The 21,604-nt window shown below is 37.9% G+C and overlaps 2 protein-coding genes across 3 annotated transcripts in view; one reads left to right on the top strand and one right to left on the bottom strand.

Moving 5' to 3' along the window:
- Positions 1 to 638: 638 nt before the first annotated feature.
- Positions 639 to 18,875, bottom strand: ARMC10 (armadillo repeat containing 10). Of its 2 annotated transcripts, none has more exons than XM_081284639.1 (6): positions 18,509 to 18,875; positions 13,897 to 14,042; positions 9,989 to 10,123; positions 7,157 to 7,333; positions 2,907 to 2,978; positions 639 to 1,716 (listed from the first exon to the last, which is right to left on the bottom strand). In XM_081284639.1, exons 1-6 carry the CDS (start codon positions 18,645 to 18,647, stop codon positions 1,462 to 1,464), a joined length of 924 nt encoding a protein of 307 aa, XP_081140765.1. In that variant the 5' UTR covers positions 18,648 to 18,875; the 3' UTR covers positions 639 to 1,461. The 2 variants fall into 2 exon arrangements, with proteins under 2 accessions (XP_081140765.1, XP_081140764.1); XM_081284638.1 differs by having other exon boundaries at positions 13,897 to 14,045; positions 18,509 to 18,871.
- Positions 18,876 to 19,135: 260 nt separating this feature from the next.
- The window catches only part of FBXL13 (F-box and leucine rich repeat protein 13), a gene marked incomplete at its 5' end in the record, with an annotated part of 221,317 nt that continues 218,848 nt past the window's right edge, over positions 19,136 to 21,604 (top strand). The window contains one exon of the mRNA XM_081283294.1: positions 19,136 to 19,210. Coding sequence (XP_081139420.1) covers positions 19,136 to 19,210 — 75 coding nt within the window. The remainder of the gene's footprint in view (positions 19,211 to 21,604) is intronic.

Here is a 21,604-nt window from a genome sequence, read left to right as displayed (position 1 = left end):
AGTAGAAATAGGTATACATAAGTAAGTCACATTCCCATATCCCAGCCTCGCTCCAGGAGTTTATAAGCATAAATATTTTGCATTTAAAAACCACTCATGGGATCATAAGGTACGTACAGTACAGTCTTTTACATGTACTTTAAAAGCATCCATATTTCATGGATGTCTTTCTACATCAGCACATTCAGGTTCACTTAATTTTTTTCTTTTTTAAAAGACTGGCTAATTGATTTAATCTGTTGCCTACTAGATGGACATTTTGATTGATCCCAGTATTTTACATGTAATGTCTTTACAACTAGCTTACTGAAGGGGAGTGGGTGAATACTAAAAAACATTTTCCCCTAAAAGTTTACATTTTTCATTATCTAGAAATGATGAGAATAGATTTTTTTTTTTGGTGCAGGGATCAGACCCGGGGGCACTTGACCACTGAGCCACATCCCCAGCCCTTTTTAATAGTTTTATTTAGACACAGGGTCTCGCTGAGTTGCTTAGGGCCTTACTAAACTGCTGAGGCTGGCTTTGAATTTGTGATCTTCTTGCCTCGTCCTCACAAGCCACTGGAATTACAGGCATGTGTCACTGTGCCTGGCTGATGAGAACAGATTCTGATAATTACAAGACCTTTGAAAGCAGTATGGCTGGGTTGGCAGGTGGACTTGAGAGCTCAGGATCTCATTGCTGTTAAAAAAAACAGGGCCATTCTATGGTAGTTCAGAAACAATGAATTAATCACAAACCAATGCTGTCTCAGAAGAGTAACTGCAAATCAGTTCAGAGTAGAGGGGGCCAGGTGTGATAGTGCATACTTGTAATCCCAGTAGCTTGGGAAGCTGTGGCAGGAGGGTCACAAATTCCAGGCTAGCCAGCAACTTAGACTATCTCAAAAAAGAAAAAGAAAAAAGAAAAGCAGGGGGTGGGGTGCTGGGGATGTGAATAAGTGGTTAAGCACTCTGGGTTCAATTCCCAATACCCCGCCCCCCACAAAAAAGGTAGAAGATTACTGCTTATGTAGAGGAAATAACTAAAATATCTCAGCATATAGTGAAATAACTGGTCTTAGTTCAAGCTCTTATATTCACTTGGTATCAATAAATGGTCCAAAATAAGCCTGCAAACCATAGCAAGTTATACAGGCTGAGTATTCCTTATCTGAAATACTTGAGAACAGTATTTCAAATTTTGGAGTTTTTCATACTTCGGAATATTTGCATAATAGACTTACTGGTTAAACATTCTTAATCCCCAAACCCAAAATCCGAAATGCTCCAGAATCTCAAATTTTGAGCATTGTGTCAGATTAGAGATGTTCCACCTGTACTGTGTTAAAGATGAAAAGTGATATTTGCTGCTCGAATTCAATAGCTGAAAGAATCCCTCTATAAGGAAAATGGAAAATAATTTTCGGAGTATTAACTTCCAGACTGCATTACTCTTTGGAAAAATATGATCAACCAATCAGAATTTTGGTATTATTGTTAGAGCCTTTTCTTTCACATCCACATCATGATGATAAACTAGAGCTCTCATCTTCTGGGCACATTCTTCTCCATATAACAGGAAAAACAATGAACCTTTAGAGAAAGGAGGCTGAGTAGCTAACTGACCTTCCATTCTGAGGCAGTTATTTATATTTTGAAATAGTGTGAGTACTCGAAGAAGAATTTCCTTAGCTACATGGCCGTCATAAAGGGAAAGGAATGATGAATCCACCTGGAAGAAGAAGCAGTATCACTGTCATATTTTAACACTGCATTGAATATTTTACATTTTTAAAATGCTGTCACAGAAAATTAACCCTGACTGCATAACTTACACATGTAAAATCTTAGGCACCCTTATGTTATATACTAATGAGAAGAGGTTTTGTGGGCTGGGGATGTAGCTCAAGCGGTAGTGTGCTCGCCTGGCATGCGCAGGGGTGCTGGGTTCGATCCTCAGCACCACATAAAAATAAAGATGTTGTATCTACTGAAAACTGAAAAATAAATATTAAAAAAAATTCTCTCTCTCTCCTCTCTTAAAAAAAAAAAAAAGAGAAGAGGTTTTGTGTTTTAGCTAAAGAATGATTTCCTTGGAATCCCAGAATGTAGTAATTTGAAGAAACATCCATATTCTTTTTAGGATCCATCATACAGTTTTCATGAGAACTCATTAACTCATCAAATATTTACTGCTCACACCAACTAATTAGAATTTTGGCATAATTTTAGAGAACAGGGATGAGCAAATGAACCAGATGGTTCCTTTTCTGCAGGAAATGAACTCTATTCTATCTTAGCACCACTTCTGCTTCCTTCAGAACATTCAACAGCTTTTAAATTATCTTGTTCATTTGTTACATATTTTTTGTCTCCACCATAAGCTCTAGGATAACACACGTATTCACTGGTATGTCATGGATTTCAGCCCCACATTTATCACATACATTCTGAGGATTCAGTATTGCTAAGGCACATGTGCACAGAAAGAAACCAAGTATAAAAGATGTGATGTCATAAGTGTACCCTGCCCAAAACTGGGATGACAGAAAAATTATAATTTATTATTCCTACGAAGAACCTTTAAAAATTATTATTATTATTTTTTTTAGTTTTCGGTGGACACAACATCGTTGTTGGTATGTGGTGCTGAGGATCAAACCCAGGCTGCACGCATGCCAGGCGAGCGTGCTACCGCATGAGCCACATCCCCAGCCCTAAAAATTATTTTTAAAAGTAAATACATATGCTTGTTACAGAAAATTAGGAAATTCATGTATACAAAGAATAATAATAAAGCAACAACTTAATATTGTTCTTCAGAGATAAGCTCTGTGAACATTCTGTGATAAATCTTTCCAGATTTATTTGTCCAAATCTCTTTATAAGTGTATTTACAAAATAAGTATGTAATCTATTTACTTGGGCACTGAGTAGTCCTTCTGTCATGGCTGGGTTCTCAGACAAATTTAAAAGCAGCTTCAACACTTGAACCTGAAATAAGAATATTAGTTTATTTCAGACCAATAAACATGGCTTTTCTGTCCCTACCATGTTATCTTCTTACCATGTTCCCCTTAAATTCTTGCCTGTGCTTCGAGGCCTGGCTCAAATTCTCTCTACTCCATGAAGTCTCTCTCTCTGAACTCTTAGAACACTTGGCATCACTGTCAGCAGTTAGCAGGGAGCAATGTTATTTTAACCTTTACTTTTCTAACTACACTATTGAGACAGGAAGAATATTGTGAATGTCTTTACAATCCCCACTCACACACACATAACACTCTTAAAATGTGGCTTCACATATGTTAAATGATTTTTATAAGAAATAAATGTGAAATATGTATAGTGAAATGGGATCTTTGGAACAAATCTCTCAAAGCTTAGTTCATTTCTATTGAAAGAATGAAAAATTTTCAATAGTTTGGTTACCAAGATTAAATAAATAATATGGCCTTTTTAAAAAAATTAGGTTTTGACTTTGATATTATATTTTTATATGAAAAATATTTTGCAGTATAGGACAGTGATATAACTAGCAAACAAATGTTAATTAATAGCTGACTAGCTAAAATACCAGCATTCTTACCACTTAATTCTGAAAAATCAAGAATAAAAATACTTAAATTCAATTTCCCTTTTAAATACATGTAAAACTAAACTATATTTTTTTAATATCTATTTTTTTAGTTCTAGTTAGACAAAATACCTTTATTTATTTTTATGTGGTGCTGAGGATTAAACCCAGGGCCTCCCATGTGCTAGGTGAGCACTCTACTGCTGAGCCACAACCCCAGCCCTTATACTTTTTATGAGAGATCTGAAATTAAAACAAGAAGGAAGAAGGTACTAAAGTCAGGAAAAAGCAAAAGAAGTTTTTACTAAATCTAGGCAAGAACATGGATACTTATTTTATAAAACTTTTTGATTACCAAGGCAATAGATGTTTGTTGTAGATTTTTTTGTGTGTGTGTGTGCTGGAGATCAAACCCAGGGCTGCCACACATGCGAGGCAGTGATCCATAACTGAGCTACACCTTCAGTCCTAGAATAGTTTTAAGTACAAAAAAGTACAAAGAAAGAAGTTCCCTCATATTTCTAAGACCAGAAATGATCTTAGACCAGTGATTACTGAAGTTTTAGTGTTTTCTTTCTGTGTTTTATGCCCATATCTTATACTGAATGCTTACAATTCCTTTGATCATGTACATACTAATTATTTGTTAAGGAGAAGGAGAAGGATATAAGGCTTTGCTTAATCTTTCTTTTATCAGAAAATTTTATTTTTATAAAATTAATGCATGGCGACAAGGTAAAAACAAAAGCTGCTGTCTTAGTAGGTCACTACTAAATGGCTACACAGAGATCATGTTCTCCAAACAGATACTCTTATTAAATCATGGCCTTATAAGGAGGTTAAGTAAAGGAGATTTCTGACTCATTAATGCACTTCAGGGGGCAGGGGTCACTGTGAGATTTAAGCTGTCTAACTGACTGTCTATACCAAGAATAAATGTTAGGGGGAAAACACCTGGCTCCAATGTCAGTGAAATATGAATTAGGAAAACAGGAACAAGAGGTGTTAAACAGATGGTCCTGCACCTATGACATAAGCCTGGATAAAGTCAATCAAATCCAAAAAGGCTCATGAGTAGTAAATGATGGCAGGTATACCAGGGAATATTAAGAGCAATAGGTAATTATTATTCTGTACTAAAAGGTGATGTTGCTATCCTATGTAGAAGAGAGTTAAACAGGAAGAAAATAACATAAAGTTAGAGGAAAACTATAGGTTAAGGAAATATATATACTGTATTTTGGTTTGAAAAGGCAAAGTCCTGTTTTTCCCTCTTGTCATCTGCGCCATCTTGTGGTGACTATAGGACATTTATTTTAAGCTGCTAGCTTTTTCCCCCTCATTGCAGATATAGCAAGCACAGAATTTATTTTAATTAACCTTCCACTATTTGTATTTTGTTATAAATGAATGGTGTGCCCAAAAGTCATTAAAGTACAGTGAGATCAAGGCTTAAGCAAAGAAAGATTTTGAAAAAGCCACTTTGGTGGTTATTTACTAAGAAAATATCTAAAATAGATACATATGACTCCAAAATTTGATTTTTATGGGGAAACAATTTAAGATTAGTGGAAAGGTTCCCAGGTGACAAAAGTAAAAAAAAAAAAAAAGAAAGAAATTCTCTGTCCCAGAAATTATAGGCAATATAATGGAAAAATAAAACATACTATTGTGATGTGATTCTTTTTGAAAGTTATAAATTGCATTAAAACACAAACTATGTCTCAGATAGATACATACAGACCCAAGGCCAGACCTGCCTGGCTCTGCACTCAACCAGAGTTTCTCCTGGAGTTCTGGGTAAAGCAGCTAGAGACAGACTGAAGAGGTTTTTCTTGTAGTAACCACATCATGGGATAAGAAGGGAGAGTGTTTTCATGAGTCCTCACGGGTTGGAAGTCATCTTGCTTCACTGGACAGAGTGTTGATAGAAACATGCATGTTGGAAATTGCCTGGGGATGTAGCAATATTGCTGAAAGAGGATTAACTCTTAGGTCTATATTTTTATTTTTTTGTGGGGCTGAGGTGCAAGTTCTGTATCATTAAGTTACATCCCTAGCCTTTACATTTAATTCTGAATGCCTATAGGTAAATCTTGGACCAGATCTAAATAAGTTTGGCTGTGGGAAATGAGGAAAAGCCCACACAAACACCTCAAAAACAGACCACAGTGAGGTTGTCTGATAATCACATCCTGATAACCTCAGAAATTACTGCAGCAACAGCAGGACATTAGGAGTATGGCTTCATATTTGGTCCTTCTAAAACTGTGCATTTCTCTCTCAACTATCCCAGAGAACACAGATCAATATAGTAAAACCCCAATGAGCCATCAACCTAACTTATGAGAATATTTGATTAGTCTACATTGTTTTATGCAGTCTTGTCTTGAAAAATGACAATGATGAGAATCATACTAACAGAGGATTTACTCAAGAAACTTCAGAGAGCAGCTCAGAGAGCCTACTTAATTCAGCCCCCCCCTGTTGCCTCCTACATCTGCAGAACTGGACAAAGTGAAGCACTGCATTAATTTTCCTACCTAATTCACTTCATTTACTACTGTTTAAAGTGGTGTTAGAAAGATTTTCTATAAACGGATGAAAAATGTTGTTAACCCTGAGGTAACAGGGTTTCCTTCAAGTAATAACCACTTCACATTTTTTTTTTTTTTACCTACCACTATTACTCAGATTCTTGTTAATCACAATTTTTCTATTTGTGGTTGGGGGGAGATAGCTACTTCACTTTAGTAGAAGGTAATTTCACTGATTCACAGGAAATCTAATGAATATTGATCTACAGAAACGTGAAACAGTGAATCATTTTCACAAGTTAATTTTGCAATTCAATATTAGGGAATAAAAATAATGTACTTTCTTAGACCCAGTCAAAGCTTTTTAATAAATCTTGACTAAACTTTCTCTTTTCTGAGGGACATCAACCTAACATAGATGGCCTGGAAATTCAATGTCAATCTTTTTTTTTGGTACTGGGGACTGAACCCATGGGTGCATTACCATGAGCTATATCCTCAGTTCTTTTTAAAAAAACTTTTATACATATGTGGTTTGTGTGTGTGTGTGCGTGCACATGTATACACACACACACACAAAAAAAAAAAAACACACACACACACATTTTCTTATTTGAAACAGTGTCTTGGCTAAATCGCAGAATCTAGACTTGAAGTTGTAATCCTTCTGCTTTAGCCTCCCGAGTCTCTGCGGGTGCCACTGCACCTGGCTTTCAATGTTACTCTTTTTTTTTTTTTTTTTTTAGGTACCAGGGATTGAACTCAGAGGCACTTGACACTGAGCCACATCCCCAACGCTGTTTTGTATTTTGTTTAGAGACAGGGTCTCACTGAGTTGCTTAACACCTCGATTTTGCTGAGGCTGGCTTTGAATTCATGATCCTCCTGCCTTAGCCTCATAAGGTGGTGGGATTATAGGCATGAGCCACTGTGCCTGGCTTTGATGTCAATCTTAATGCACAAATAATAATAATAATAATAATAATAATAATAATAATAATAAACTAATGCAATAGCTCTTTGACCTTCAAGTAATAACCACTTCACTTTTTTTTTACCTTCGTGTTTCCATTTCCAGTAAGTAACACCTGGAACAGGTCTGTAATGTAACTTTTCAGCATGTGCTGGTGGTCATTGGTAACAGTCATGTTTGTTAACACTCTCAGTCCAGCAAGCTGCACAGCAGAATTCAGGGGACCAGAGAAGACATCCTCACAGATTTGTTTGATGTATATCTGAAGGCAGAAGTGGGGAAAAGTGAGCATCTTCAAATCTCCCAAACTTTTCTCACAGTAGAGTAAGGCAACTGTTCAGGATGAAACTGGTTCCTCAAAAAAGTTAAAATCTCTACCCAGCCCTCAAACAAAGATGACTTTTTTTTTTTTTTTTTTGGTGGGGTGGGGGGACGTGGATACCGGCAATTGAACTCAGGGGCACTCAACCACTGAGTCACATCCCCAGCCCTATTTTGTATTTTATTTAGAGGCAGGGTCTCACTAAGTTTCTTAGTACTTCGCTTTTGCTGATGCTGGCTTTGAACTTGCTATCCTCCTGCCTCAGCCTCCCTAGCTGCTGGAATTATAGGCACCTGGCCAAAGATGACATTTCTACCCAGCCCTCAAACTTTGATGACATTTTAAAGCTGATTTTGTTAATTCCTGGCATTGCGCTGAGCATTTTAAAAATACACCTCATATAATCCTGAAGTCAACTTTAATGAGGTGGGGGTTATAATGGTTAACTTACATCCAGAGACTTTAAAGTCTTTAAGGAGCTTAGGACCCTGTATAATGTCAACTAGCAGGTGGGGGACAATGTCCAAGTCCAGAGATCATGCTCTGAACACCAGTGGCCTTTCTTGAAGGGAGCCTCCCACTTCAATCCACTTTTTAAAACTGGTCTGGGTACAATAAGTTCAGGGAGGAAGATATGCATAGCCATTTTGTATCATGGTAAATAACTTAGCAGAAGGGTTTTAAGAATTTCACCATTTCAGAAGTAAAGAATGGGGGAACAACATGAAGTAGAACTTTATTCTTTAGAGTTATTTCTACCAAAAGTAAGCAGAGCAGGGCATGGTGGCACATGCCTGTAATGCCAGAAGCTTGGGAGACTGAGATAGGAGGATCATGAGTTCAAAGCCAGCCTCAGCAATGGTGAGGTGCTAAACAACTCAGTGAGACCCTGTCTTTAAATAAAATACAAACTAGGGCTACGGATGTGGCTCAGTGGTTGAGTGCCCCTGGGTTCAATCCCTGGTACCAAAAAAAACCCCCCCAAAAGCAGAGCAAAATTATATTTAGCCAAAGGTTTTTCTTATATACATCTATCTATCTATCTTTCTACCTATCTATCTATATGTAAGCGTGCATGCACAAGTGAGCACGTGCTCGCGCGCGCACACACACGTATTTATCCCTTCATATTGTTGTTAACCACCACTGGCCAAAAGTAATGAATGTAATGCTGGTAATACTCCTATTTTACACATGGGAGAATAAAACCAGTATGATGAAAAGTTTTCTGAAATTCTGTTTTCAGAAAAACAGTGTATGGCCATGATCTTTCTAGCTTGGAAAAATTATGTTTCACAGAAAAAAAAAACTCCACCAAAATTTAAAACTAGTAAGAAAAATTTTCTAATTTGAAGTGCTAAGAAATGACCAACATTCCAATTAGCCATTTTAAAGAAAATAAATAAACAAATAAATAAATAAATATATCCATGTTGCCAAAGACAGTAATGACAATAAAGAGATTGAATTTTTAATCTAAACATTTAAGCTCTAAATTATATCTACAAGTCAACTGGCTTTCACTGCTTATAATTTTATTACATACTCTATCCTTTAAAAGTGGCATTTTTTTAGGGGCTGGGATTGTGGCTCAGTGGTAAAGCACTTACCTTGCATGTGTGAGGCACTGGGTTCATTCCCCAGAACGACATAAAAAACTAAATAAACAAAATGAAGGTACTGTGTCCATATACAATAAAAATATTTTTTTAAAAAGTGACCTTTTTTTAGTTGTTTATACGTCACCTATTTTTATAAGATGCCAATGTCTTTCAAAGCACTTACTAAAATGTGTTGAATATTTCCATCCTCACTGTATATGAATCTTTTTACCATTTCAATTCTAGTAACAAGCTTACCCAATGGGGCAGCTCAGTAATTTTTGGATCTGTGCCCACTTCAACTAATTCTTTTCTTTTAGAATTCTCTCCTTGTTTAAAAAAAAAAAATTCTTTCCTTCTTTATCTCCACCTATAGACACCTTAGACATTTCTAAGAGCCAGGTCAGATTCCACCTCTTACAGATATTTTTGGATGGCAATCTCTCCTTTCCATGTACTCAACAATGTTTTACCTATCCTTCCTTAAAGCAATCCATCATCTTCTGTCTTGAATCATAAATATTTATGGATTTGCCTTACCCCACCTTGACTTTCTTAGAGCAAGTATTCTATTTATGCCTATACTCTGTACTACAAAGCAGTTGTTCAATAAATGTTGAATTCAATTCATATAATTTTTTATTTAGTCCTTCTGAAGTTTTCTAATTCTGGCCTGGTTCTTTTTTATTTATTTATTTTTATGCCTAACACATGCCAGGCAAGTACGTTTCCACTGAACTACAACCCCACCCCCTCTGGCTTGGTTCTTTTAGCACCTTTGCATTAAATTGAACTCCAATTATAAAAGTTTCTTGTACTTCTTTCAGACTAGTTCAGGTTCCTCCCTCCTCTGCTTTATTCTCTATTCCTTTGAAGTTAATTCTTGCCATGAAGTTATACAGGATAGTCTAATGAAGCTTCATTATTTACTGTTTTATTATTTTCCCTTTTATATGTAGAAAACCTTATATATTTTTTATTTCAGACAGCTTACCTTTATTTTGATTTGATTTTCAACATTCACACTCAGGTTATTTAGTGCATTTAAAGCTTTCTCTTTAATACTGTGATTTGGATTGTTGATTTTGTCTCCAACAATTGGAATACCACCTAATTCACGAATAACAGCCTAGAAGGGGGGGAAACAAACAGGACCATAACTTCAATATACATCCCCTTCACTGAACTGTGTGCAGATCTACAAATACAAAAGTAAGTTAATCACTTAAAAAAAAGTTAGTCACTTTTAAGAAATACTTTCCCTTATAAAAATCTTTCTGGAGCTGGGGATGTGGCTTAAGTGGTAGCATGCGTGCCTAGCATGCGTGAGGCACTGGGTTCGATTCTTGGCACCACATAAAAATAAAATAAAGATACTATGTCCACCTAAAACTGAAAAAAAAATCTTTCTAAGAAAACCTAATATTTTTTTAAAATTTTAATCTCTTATATAAAAACAAAAATTGTACATATTAATGGAATACTTTATAATGCATTGATACATTTATATATTGTGTAATTGTTGAACCCACCTTGCAAAGAAAAGACCACTCACTCCAATTTTAAACCAAATTAAAGCAAGCTTATGTTGTGTACACAAGAGAGCTGATCAGTGACTGCCTCACCCAAATACAGGGCCAGAGGACAGCCTCTGGTCTAAAAGAAAAGTTACAAAGGTGAGTATCTTGGAAGCTTACAGCTGACAGGGTTCTGTTAAGCGTAATACAAGGGCAGACAGCAGGTTAATGATCTACATAGCTTAACATCTCAAAGTGGGAAGTAAACTTAACATCTCAAAGTTTGGGCTGGGGATATGGCTCAGTTGGTAGAGTGTTTGCCTTGCATGCACAAGGTTCCGGGTTCAATCCCCAGCACCACCAAGAAGAAAAAAAAATATATAAATAGCAGCAGCAGCCACTGAAGGTTGCTGGATAGCAGAGTAAACCCTGCCTACCTTTCCAGGCTCATGCCCGGCCTCCTTTAAATGAGCTAAAGCATGCTATGGTTGTTCCTTACCAATATCAAAGTTAATGAGGAGCAGCTGAGATTTCAGGGAGGGTTGTTATCTGGTCAGGGAGAGCCAGGCATGGGTAAGTTTAAAGCACAGGCAGGAGTTCCAAGCAAGTTTAAAACATCAAAGTGTGGTCGGGCCAAATAGAAATCTTGTTATTTTACAGTAAACAGAACTGAACTTTTCATGACCTTGTGTCAAGATGGCTCCCAATCTTAAAATGGAATTAGGCTGGGTTCATCATAACCAGGTTAAATGTACTATTTCTTTAAATATTTATCACTTCTTTATGGTGAAAATATTTTAAATCCTTTTTTCTACCTTTTTGCAATACATAGTATACAACTATTGTCTATTTTTTTTTTTCCTTTTTGGGTACCAAGGATTGAACTTTGGGGCATTCAACCACTGAACCACATTCCCAGCCCTTTTAATATTTTATTTTGAGACAGGGTCTTGCTGAGTTGCTTAGGGCCTTGCTAAGTTGCTGAGGCTGGCTTTGAACTCATGATCCTCCTACCTCAGCCTCCCAAGCCTCTGGGATTACAGGAGCATGCCATTGTGCCCAGCAACTATTGTCTATAGATGACCCCATTGTCTACACATAATTCTGTGGGTAAAGAAAAGCAACTGAAAATAAAATTATCAAGATATGTGATTATTTGTACTATAGTTATACAATGAAGATTTGCAGTTACTATAATGATTTTGAAGCAGTTAACAAATAAAATTATTTTACTTTGAAATGAGTTATGTGACTTCTTTATACAGGCAAACTTGGAAAAGTGTTAAGATTTAGAATACAGTGTCTGTAATGTGTATTTTTTGGAACATGAGTCCTTCAAGTTGTTAACAGATGTCTCATTAAAAAGGGGGGGGTTCAATAATTATGTGAGTTTGGGGAACTCTGGGTATAACAAGGGAAAACGTTTCTTTATTGTGAGGCAGTAACATGTTCATGTGCAATGGGAATCTCTTAAGAAGGGAGTAATGACTAGTGTAGTTCTGTGAACTATACACAAAAGGGTCATTTTTCAGTGGTGGAAGTCAAAGCAATACATTAATATCTTGCAGAATTAAAGTTTCACACAGTTTGGAAAGTGGTGCCCAGATTTTCTGAGGAAAAAAACCATTCGATTTTTTGCATAATTAATTGCTACCCTGAGTTACCATGTGTCATTGGTCCCAAGATTGAAAGAAGTTATCAGTTGCTTTAATTCTCATAAGAAAAATAAGCTGAAAATTACTCTTCTCATGCCAGACATGTCATTCTGTCAGAAAAAAAAAAAAAAGGCTGCCATCATCTACTTTTTACAAATTGCCCAATACTCTATGTTAAAGGTGAGCTTAGCATTGTAGAAAAAGAAACTTCCCTCTGCAGTTCCAGGTTTTTTGAAGGACTTGCCCTTTTCTGTGTAGTTATGCAATGTAACCACAGGGACATGTTCTGAGAAATGGCTTATTAGGTTATTTCATCACTGTGCAAACATCATAGAATGTGCTTAACACAAACTAATAGGGCTACGTCACTAAACAGCATATTCTTATAGGGCTACCATGCTACATGAAGTCTGTCATAAAGGATCCTTAAGCACCATGACTACTGCTAAAGCACATCTAGGCACTATAATTGATGGTGAGGAGCAATGATTGCCATTGCTCAAGGGAATACTTGTTCACCAGTGGCTACTGACCCACTCTGACTACAACTTGTTTCAGAAGGATAGGAAACTATGGCATCGAAATATTCCAATACAGGCAAGTTAACAATTTAGTCACCATCTACTCTTTTATTACCTAGTGCTCCTTTTCCCACTGGGTCAGACTGGTACCTCCTCTATTCCACACAGTCCCCTGGTGAGACTGTTGGCCAACTGTGTTTACTGTCTAATTGTGTTGCTAGTGTGGCACACACATCCTGCATGTAAGCCAGGCCTCACTAATCATGGTCCATGGTCGTTTGCCTCAGAGACTGATCCAAAGGGTAGATACCTAATCCTGGGAGAACAATGTTACATTCTGGATCATGAGCCGTAAGGATGAAGGCCTAAGAGGCTAACGGCTTTCTTTCCATTCATTGAAGCAAATCTTTCTGGGCCAAAGACCAATACATAAAAAGCTGGCATAAGCAAAGCCAAAAGGTGAAGTACAACCTTGAACTAGATTCAATTGTGCCTGATGCCAATGCTATTCTAAGAAGTCCAACATTTTCCCTTTTGGGCTTAAAATAACTGGGATTCTGTCACTTGCAACTGAAATAGTAGAATAATGTATAAATATTTTGTATATCTCCTTAAAAATCAGTAAATCCTGTCATTCTGGAGAAAACTGGACTGAAAGTATAAATTCAGAATATCCTTGCATTTATGATGTTAACAAATGGCATGATATTTAAAAAATTATAAAAGTGTTTTGACTTGTTCTCTAGGGGGAAGCAGGGAGGAGGAACAGGAAGTAGTCAAATAAAGCTCTTTAGTCTTGGTGTTAAGTCTCTACTTGTAAAAGCTACTTACATTGATTTAGGAGTTAACAGAGTGATCCAGGGACCATCTGCATCAGAACCATACTGCGAAGATCTATTACACAATTTAAAGCATGTACTTAAATGTTAGATGCTTTTATTGTTTTATTGAAGCACTGCTAACACTGATAAATGTTGGATAAACTTACTATAATATGCAATGCCAGTAATCAGCTTCATAGGGATCTAGCAACATATTAATAATCATATTACTGCTAGGCTGTGTTTTCAGAAGTAAACAAACATTATGTTGTAGGCATAAGTGAGGAGAAAATTGAGGCTCTAGGAGATTAAGTAACTTTTCTAGGGTCACAATTACTGCTAGTGTGTAAGAATAGAAGGAGCTTGTTTGCTGAATGAGGGTACTTACTTGGTTAGCTGAAAAGGCTGCATTGTTGCCCAGAGTGACCAAGGCTCTTTCCATAATTACAGGATCCTCAGTTGATTCAAGCAGGTAAAGGAGTTTCTGAAGTTGTTCAGCATTTAGAACATCATCACATGAATCACTGGTTAAGTCTTCTGCATGAGAAGAAAATTTAGTTAAAATTCATCTAAAATCAACATGAATTTTTTTTTTTTTAATTTTAAAAACAGTATCAACACACACTCTTGATGCTAGGCACAGTTTTAAGCACTTTACATTTTTACCTCATTTAATCCTCAAGCAACTCTAGAAAGAAGAAATTTACAATTTATAAGTAGGAAACTGAAGCTCATAGATGTGAAGTGGTCACTTGGTCTATGTCTATTAGTAAGACACTATGTGCAAATAAGATACACCCCTAATACTGATAGCATTTTGTTTCTTCCTTTAAAAACCAGGCTCGCCTACCCAAAGTAACACTTCCCTCATGTCATTGGTTAGTTACAGAATAGGTTTTCATTAAGTAGAACTTTTTTGACTATAATTTTATAATAACTCAAGCACACTGCCTGTGTGGCATTTTTGTATGTTTTAAAGGAACATGACTGGGATGCTAGAATAATGAATAGTCCTACTTGTGGTAAGGACAGAAGTAAATTTATCATCATACAAGCTTTCTGATAAATGTAATCCTAATTTTTAAAGTTTTATAGATATTGGGTTGGGGATATAGCTCAATTGGTAGAGTGCTTCCCTTGTATGCACAGGGTCCTGGGTTTAATCCCCAGCACCAAAAAAAAAAAAAAAAAAAAAAAAAAAAAAAAGTCTTATAGATACTGTGACTAAAATATTTTTAATTAAATTTATATTTAATTCTTGTATACAATGTGTATATATAAGAAGCTACTGACTAAAGTATATTTATCTTATAGTCAGGTTACTTTATTAAACTTATTGCTTGTAATAGTTATTCAGTTAATTATTTTGGATTTTTCCAAATAAAAATTGTCATCTACAATCATAATTTTGCCTCTATTCTAATATTCACGCATTTCATTCTTATCAAGCTGGCTGCAACTCTAAGACAATGTTGAATAATAGCTATGACAGTAGTCATACTTCTCTTGTTCTTGAATTTAATAGTGATACTACTTGTTTCACCATTAAATATATTTGTCTTTGGTTTTTTGTATCATTTTCTTTTTGCTGGGGATTGAACCCAGAGCCTTTTGTATGCTAGGCAGCTATATCCCCAACTCTACCTTTGGTTTCTGATGAACACTCTTCAACTTAAGAACATTTCCTTCTATTTATTCCTAACTTGGCTGCAGTTTAAAAATCAGAAATATTATCACAAATCAAATTATATTTATGAGATCACCATGTGGTTTCTAATATACTAATGCAATAAATGACATATTTTCCTTGCTATGAATTCTCCTTGTATGTCCATCTGGCCTTGGTATATGTATTATTTCTTTAATTCCTGATAGATTTGCTAATACTTTAAGATTTTTACTTTTATTCATAATTGAGACAGATTTACAGTTTTTCATGCTATCTCTGTCAGGTTTTTGTATGAGACTGTTGAATGACCCCCCCCCCCATATTTTTTCAATGCTAACAGTCTTAACAGTACAGGAATTACAAATTTCTTAAACTTCAAGACAAAAGAAAAGATCACCCTTCAAACTTTAAGTGTGATGATAACAAAATTAGTATTTCTCAAGCCTTTTAAAAAATAAAAGTGTAAAAACTCAAAGTGGATCAAGGACCTAGGCATAGACTAGAGACCCTAAAAGAAAGTGTAAACCCAGCTTTCCATCATGATGGCTTAGGAAGCAACTTCTTCAACAAGACACCTAAAGTTCAATAAGTAAAATCAAGAATCAATAAGTGGGGTTTTGGGTTGTAGCTTATTGTTAGAGTGCTTGCCTAGCATATGTAAGGCCCTGGGTTTGATCTTCAGTACTACATAAAAATAAATAAATAAAATAAAGGTATTATGTCCATCTACAACTAAAATTATTTTTTTTTTAAAAAAGAATAAATGGGACAATATCAAACTAAAAAGCTTCTTCACAGCAAACAATCAAGAGCATGAAGAGAGATGGTATGGAATGGGCGAAAATATTTGCTGCCTGCATTTCAGATACAGCACTAACCTCCAGGATATATCCAGAACACAAAAAACTTAACACCAAAAAGCAAATTACCTTCACAGAAGAAATACAAATGATCAACCAATAAATGAAAAAATGTTCAATTAGAGAAATGCAAATTAAAACTGAAATTTTATCTCATTCCAGTCAGAATGGCAATAATCAAGAATATAAGCAACAGTGTTTGTTGGAGGATGTGGGGGGAAAAGGTAAACTCATACCTTGCTGGTAGGAATGCAAATGGGTAAAACCACTCTGGAAAGCGGTATGAAGATTGCTAAAAACAAACAAACTAGGAATGGAACCACCATTTGACCTGGTTATACCACTCTTCACTATATACTCAAAGGACTTAAAATCAACATACTGCAGTGATGCAGCCACATCAATGTTTTTAGCAGCACAATTCACAATAGTTAAGCTATGGAGCCAAATTAGGTGCCCCACATCAGATGAATGAATAAAGAAATTGTGGTATACATACACAACAGAATAAAAATTAATGACTTTAGACTTTTGTTGGTAAACAGATGGAACTGGTGACTGTCATGCTAAGTGAAATAAGCCAATCCCCAAATACCAAACAAAGGTCCAATGTTTTTTCTGATATGCAGATGCTAACACACAACAAGGGGTGGGGGCAGAGGTGAAAAAAATAAAAGTTTAGTGGATTGGACAAAGGGGAATGAAGAGAATGGGGGATAGGAATAGGAAAGACAGTGGAATGAATCAGACATAACTTTCCTATGTTCATGTGTGAATACAACACCATTGAAACTCCACATTATGTACAACCACAAGAATGAGATCCTAATTAGAATAAGATATACTCCATGTTTTTATAATATGTCAAAAAACACTCTGCTGTCATGTATATCTAAAAAGAACAAATAAAAAAAATAGAGGTGTAGTTTCAGGAAGAAAGGACTCTGAGCAATTTATTTTTAAAGTTTTCTGACCTAAAGTAATGATTCATTCCCTTTTGTCCAAAAAGTAAACATTGTCAGAGTTCATCAGGTTGAATCAGGATAAGTGAGAAGATATTTGGGTCCAGGTAAACACCCCAATTATTTACACAGAAATACCTCTGACACAAGAATCCAAAAATTAGGCTAAGGGTAAATACACACCTCAATCACTTTTCCTTGTAACAAGAGACACCCAACTCACTTTCTTAGAACATTTCCTTGAGCAAATTTGTGATTTTAAATCCTTTGTCCCTTTGATAGAAATGTAAATTTTAAAAACGTAAATGCCAGTTTTACAATCCAAGGACAGTTATTCTTAAAGATTTGAGAGCCATCACCTTGAAATGGAAACATTCAAGTTGAACCCCAATCCCCTCAGTTCTGTGAGGCGATCTTAGCTTAGGCACCTGTTTCCATTTTTTAACTACCTGCTTATCACAAAGGTCCCCCCCTTTCTGGATCAAGGCAACTAGTTAACACACATAACCACCCTATTTATCAATGAATCTGTGATGTAAAAACAAACAGTGCTGTCAAGTTTTCTTTCTTAAGGACAAGCTATTATTTATCTTGAGTTGTATACGGCCGGTTATAGAGGCGAGCCTTCTGTTTTGGAATTCCATTAGTAGACTGCCTGTGATGTTCGAGGCAATATGTCTTAATGCTTACTCAATAATAAAGCTGTTTGGTTCATTACATCTGCGGAAGAGTTTCTTGGTTGGCAGATTTTAATTATTTTCCTGAAAGTTTCCATGATCTGGACCAAGAGCAAGCTATTAGAATTCTGAATGTACGGGTTTAATCAACTTTTAGACAGAAACCTCATCATGGACTTGTCTGCTGGGGGAGTGTGCCTCGTGCTGACAATTATTCCAATAACCAATACACACCCCCATTCCTAAGTTGTGAGACGGCGGATCATCTTGACATTAAGCACTTTACATATTTTACTTCATTTAATCCTCCAGCAACTCTAGAAAGAAGAGTTGTGTGCTGGGCCAAGTGAGGGCAGAACTGCCCCTTTGGTGTTGATTCTATCAGGCAGCTGCAAACTTCCCTCTAGGGCTCCAGGGCCCCAACACCCCTCCCTAGATCGGGGTATGCCTTTGGTAACCCAAAGGCCCAGAATAAGCTTTAAAATGACAGGCAAAGCAACGCACAGGTTGCTTTGAAACCTCTCCTGATTTTCTGAGAAACCTGGTCTTCTGCTATGTCGCCGATCGCAAGTACAAAAGTTTGGGCAAATTTTCCAACTCCAGATTTTGAACAAAGAAGTGGAAGCTGGGAAGCCCAGGTGGCAGGGCGGATGTCTCTTGGGCTTCGGGACCCCGCGCATTTCACTAGCCACTCCTCTCTCTCTAGCTCGGCCCTTTCTTTTACTCCAAGGACAGGGAAACCACACACGTCGTGGCGTCCTCGCCTCCATCCTGGCCCGGGATGGCCCCTGTACCGGTACCCAACCATCTGCAGGGCACCCCGCGACCTCACCTGCGGACCGCGAAGGGCGAAGCCGGCGCCCACCGCAACCCCGCGGCTGGCCCCGGGTCAGTCTGTAAATGCAGTAGCAGGCGCCGGCGCCCAAGACCAGGCCTGCCGCAACCCAGCCCACCTCCCGCGCGCCGCCCATGCTGCGGCCGGGCCCGGACAGGCTGCTCAAGGGGGTCGACGTGGGGTCTCCAAAGCACTGAGGCTCAGCAGCGAGAAAGAAAATGGGTGCCTGAGCTCCGCCTCCCGGAAATGGCACTGTTAAATCGTAAACCCTCCCACTCGACCCCGCTGGTCCCCAGAGCTTCCACCAGGCGGGGCGGGGAGCTGACTCCTGGAGAAGCTGCGTCGCTGCGTCCGGGCGACACTTACTGGGGCTTATTCCCTAGTTCAGCCAGCTGGGCAGGAGGCCCGCCCCCTTAGACCCGCCCCTCTCACCGCCCCCCCTCACCGCCCCGCCTTTCACTGCCCCCCGCCCCTGGTGGGGACGCGGGCTGCGCGCGACTCCGCAACCAGCCAAGTGGTTGCCGGGCAACGCATGGTCGCAGAGAGTCAGTGTTCCCTGAGCAGCTCGGAGGCGCGGGTCGCTGTGGGGAGACAGAGCGTAGCCTCTCTGCCCGGCCTCTGACCATGTCCTCTCTACGCACTGCCAGCCCCAGGCTGAGGAACTACTTCAAGGAAAACTACATTCCTCAGATCTGCGAGGTACTGCAGCCACTGGACTGCGGACCCGGGTCCGGCGTGGGGAGGTGGAAAGGGGAGGAGTCAGGAAAGACTTCCTCCAATAGGGGCTGGGAGGAGTGGCGGGAAGGAGCCGCGGAATTGGAGAGGGGGAAGTCAAATTTAGGTAAATTGGTCTGGATCCAAGGTACTGATCAAAGGCAGTAGGGTAGTAATGGCTGAAGATAAGGAGTGGGGTGGAGATAGTGGGTGACATCTCCCAGAGCCCAGGGCGGAAACCCCAAACCCCAACTTTTAAGGTTTGAACAAGAGCCTGAGGGACAGGAGAAGGAATGAAAAAAAAAAAAAAAAAGCCAGAGACCAGAGGAAAATCAGGAGAGTGTGTTAAGAAGGAGGGAGTGGGCCGTGATCACCTAGGGGGTTCTGGGGTTGTCTCAGAATGAGCCTGTGGAGAAGGACGCTCACAATCAGGATTACCTTTGAACAGGAGGGACTACCACCCCGCCCCCCCCCGCCCCCGCATTTAAACTGATGGGTAGGAGAATAGTATGAGGGTGAATAGAAGATTTTGTACCCTTAGGGACAGAAAGCAGAGAAAGTTCTTTGGCGACTTAATTTTCACTGCAAATTGCTGGTGAAATACTTGTCAAGAAGGTATATGTTTGGATGGGGATGGGGGAGGAGTGCAGGAGGAGATTTGAGCAAAGTAACAGTGGAGAATGAGGGAGAGAGATACCTAAGGAAGGAAAGAGAAGAGCCCAACTAAGGGTAGTTGACTTTCTTGTGTGGTTGGGAGGGCCATTTGTTACAGCCCTCTTCCTTGTTGAAAGGTAACTTAGGAATACTTATTAAAATGTTAAGTACAAGTGTACCCCATTGCCTAAGTTGATTTTTTTTTTCTGAGGAATCCTTCACCACTTCTGCTCCTCCATTACCAGCAGGTGGAAGAGAACATTGTCTTCTGGGGCTCTACACAGACATATTAAATTCATTATCCACTTCCCCTAAAAGAGTATAAAGGTGAATTTCATTTCGCTTTCTATCTTTTTACATCTATTTATCTGACACAATTTCCCAGCACTTACACTCTTCTAAAATTGATCTGCAGGTTTTGAAATACATAAAAACTCTTTCATCATAGATTTCCCTGTACAGTTGACTTCTTCTGAACACCTGTGTATCCTAAGTAAAACCTATTTGTCCACTTATAATATCTGCAAACTTCTTGACTAGAGTCTGATTAAAAAAAAAATATCTAGCTAGGTAGGGTGGTGCCCACCCTGTAGTTCCAGCTACTTGGGACACTGAGGATTGCTTGAACCCAAAGTTGGAGGCCAACCTGGACAACATGGCAAAATAAACAAAAACCCCACAAGGCATTCTGCATGGTTCTTTGGGCTTACTGAAACTGTTGGATTGATATTTTAAATCAGTTTTAGAACTGTTCATTTAAAAATATTGCTTTTATCCAATTCTATTTTTCTTCTTTTGGGAATCCAGTCATAAATATGTTGTTGTTGTTATTTACTTCTACATACCTTTTTTTCCCTTCTGTTCTATTTTTTTCCCATGTTTAATTTTTCCTGTGTGCTCAATTTTGGATCATTTTCATTGACTGTCTTCAAGTTTCCTAATTGTTTTATTCTGTATCCATTCTCCTGTTAAATACATGAGATGAATTTGTGATGAAATCTTAATTTCAGACAGTATATTTTCCTAGAATGTCCATTTGATTCTTGTTAATATATTTCACTTATTAAAATTATGAATCTTTTCATTTATTTTGTGTATCTTGTTTTCATGAATGTGTTAATGACTTATTTTAAAACCATTGCCTGGTACCTTGAATATCTTGAATATCTGGTCTGCTTTGATGTTTGGTTTTTTCAGCTGATTGTTCATCCAGTTACAACCTCTGCATATATCTAGTAGTTTATTTTGTTGGACATCATGTAAAAACAAAAGTAGACATTCCACATGGTATACTCTTTCAACAGAGAAGGGTCTCCCTTTCCTTTCTATAGAGAAAGGAAGAGCTGGTAACATCAATCCCAGACAGGACTAAGTTGGATTAAGACTGATCCTTTTATCTTGGTTTGTATTATTCTTTTCTCTTTCTTTTTTCCCTTTGACCAATTTCTCCTCCTCCTTTCAGCCCCTATATAGTGTAGTAATTTTACTACCTTTAATAACTAATTTCTCAACCTATTCCAGAACATAAAGATTAGAGGAACTGTGGAGAATATTTTTTTCTAAAGGTTATCAGTACATGGCTTTGCTCTGAAGTGATTGCTGGTAATAGGGTTTAGTATCTTCTCTCAAAGTGATGCTGATACTAGGAACAGCAGAAGATACACATCGAGTGAAAGTATCACTGCCTGAATATTTGCCCAGTCAGGGCACTTAAGAGAAGGAAGC

Source organism: Spermophilus citellus (assembly GCF_964194105.1).
Source record: "Spermophilus citellus genome assembly, chromosome: 3".
NCBI lineage: Eukaryota > Metazoa > Chordata > Mammalia > Rodentia > Sciuridae > Spermophilus > Spermophilus citellus.
This window is presented reverse-complemented; position numbering and strand designations above follow the sequence as displayed.

What these genes read in the sequence shown, in the direction of transcription:
- ARMC10 (XM_081284638.1), bottom strand. Translation starts at nt 18,647, where the DNA reads ATGGGCGGCGCGCGGGAGGTGGGCTGGGTTGCGGCAGGCCTGGTCTTG. An exon ending in AAAATCAAATCAAAATAAAG is followed by an intron (nt 7,334 to 9,988) that starts GTAAGCTGTCTG and finishes TTCTGCCTTCAG; the next exon opens with ATATACATCAAACAAATCTG. An exon ending in CTGGAAATGGAAACACGAAG is followed by an intron (nt 2,979 to 7,156) that starts GTAAAAAAAAAG and finishes TTCTTATTTCAG; the next exon opens with GTTCAAGTGTTGAAGCTGCT.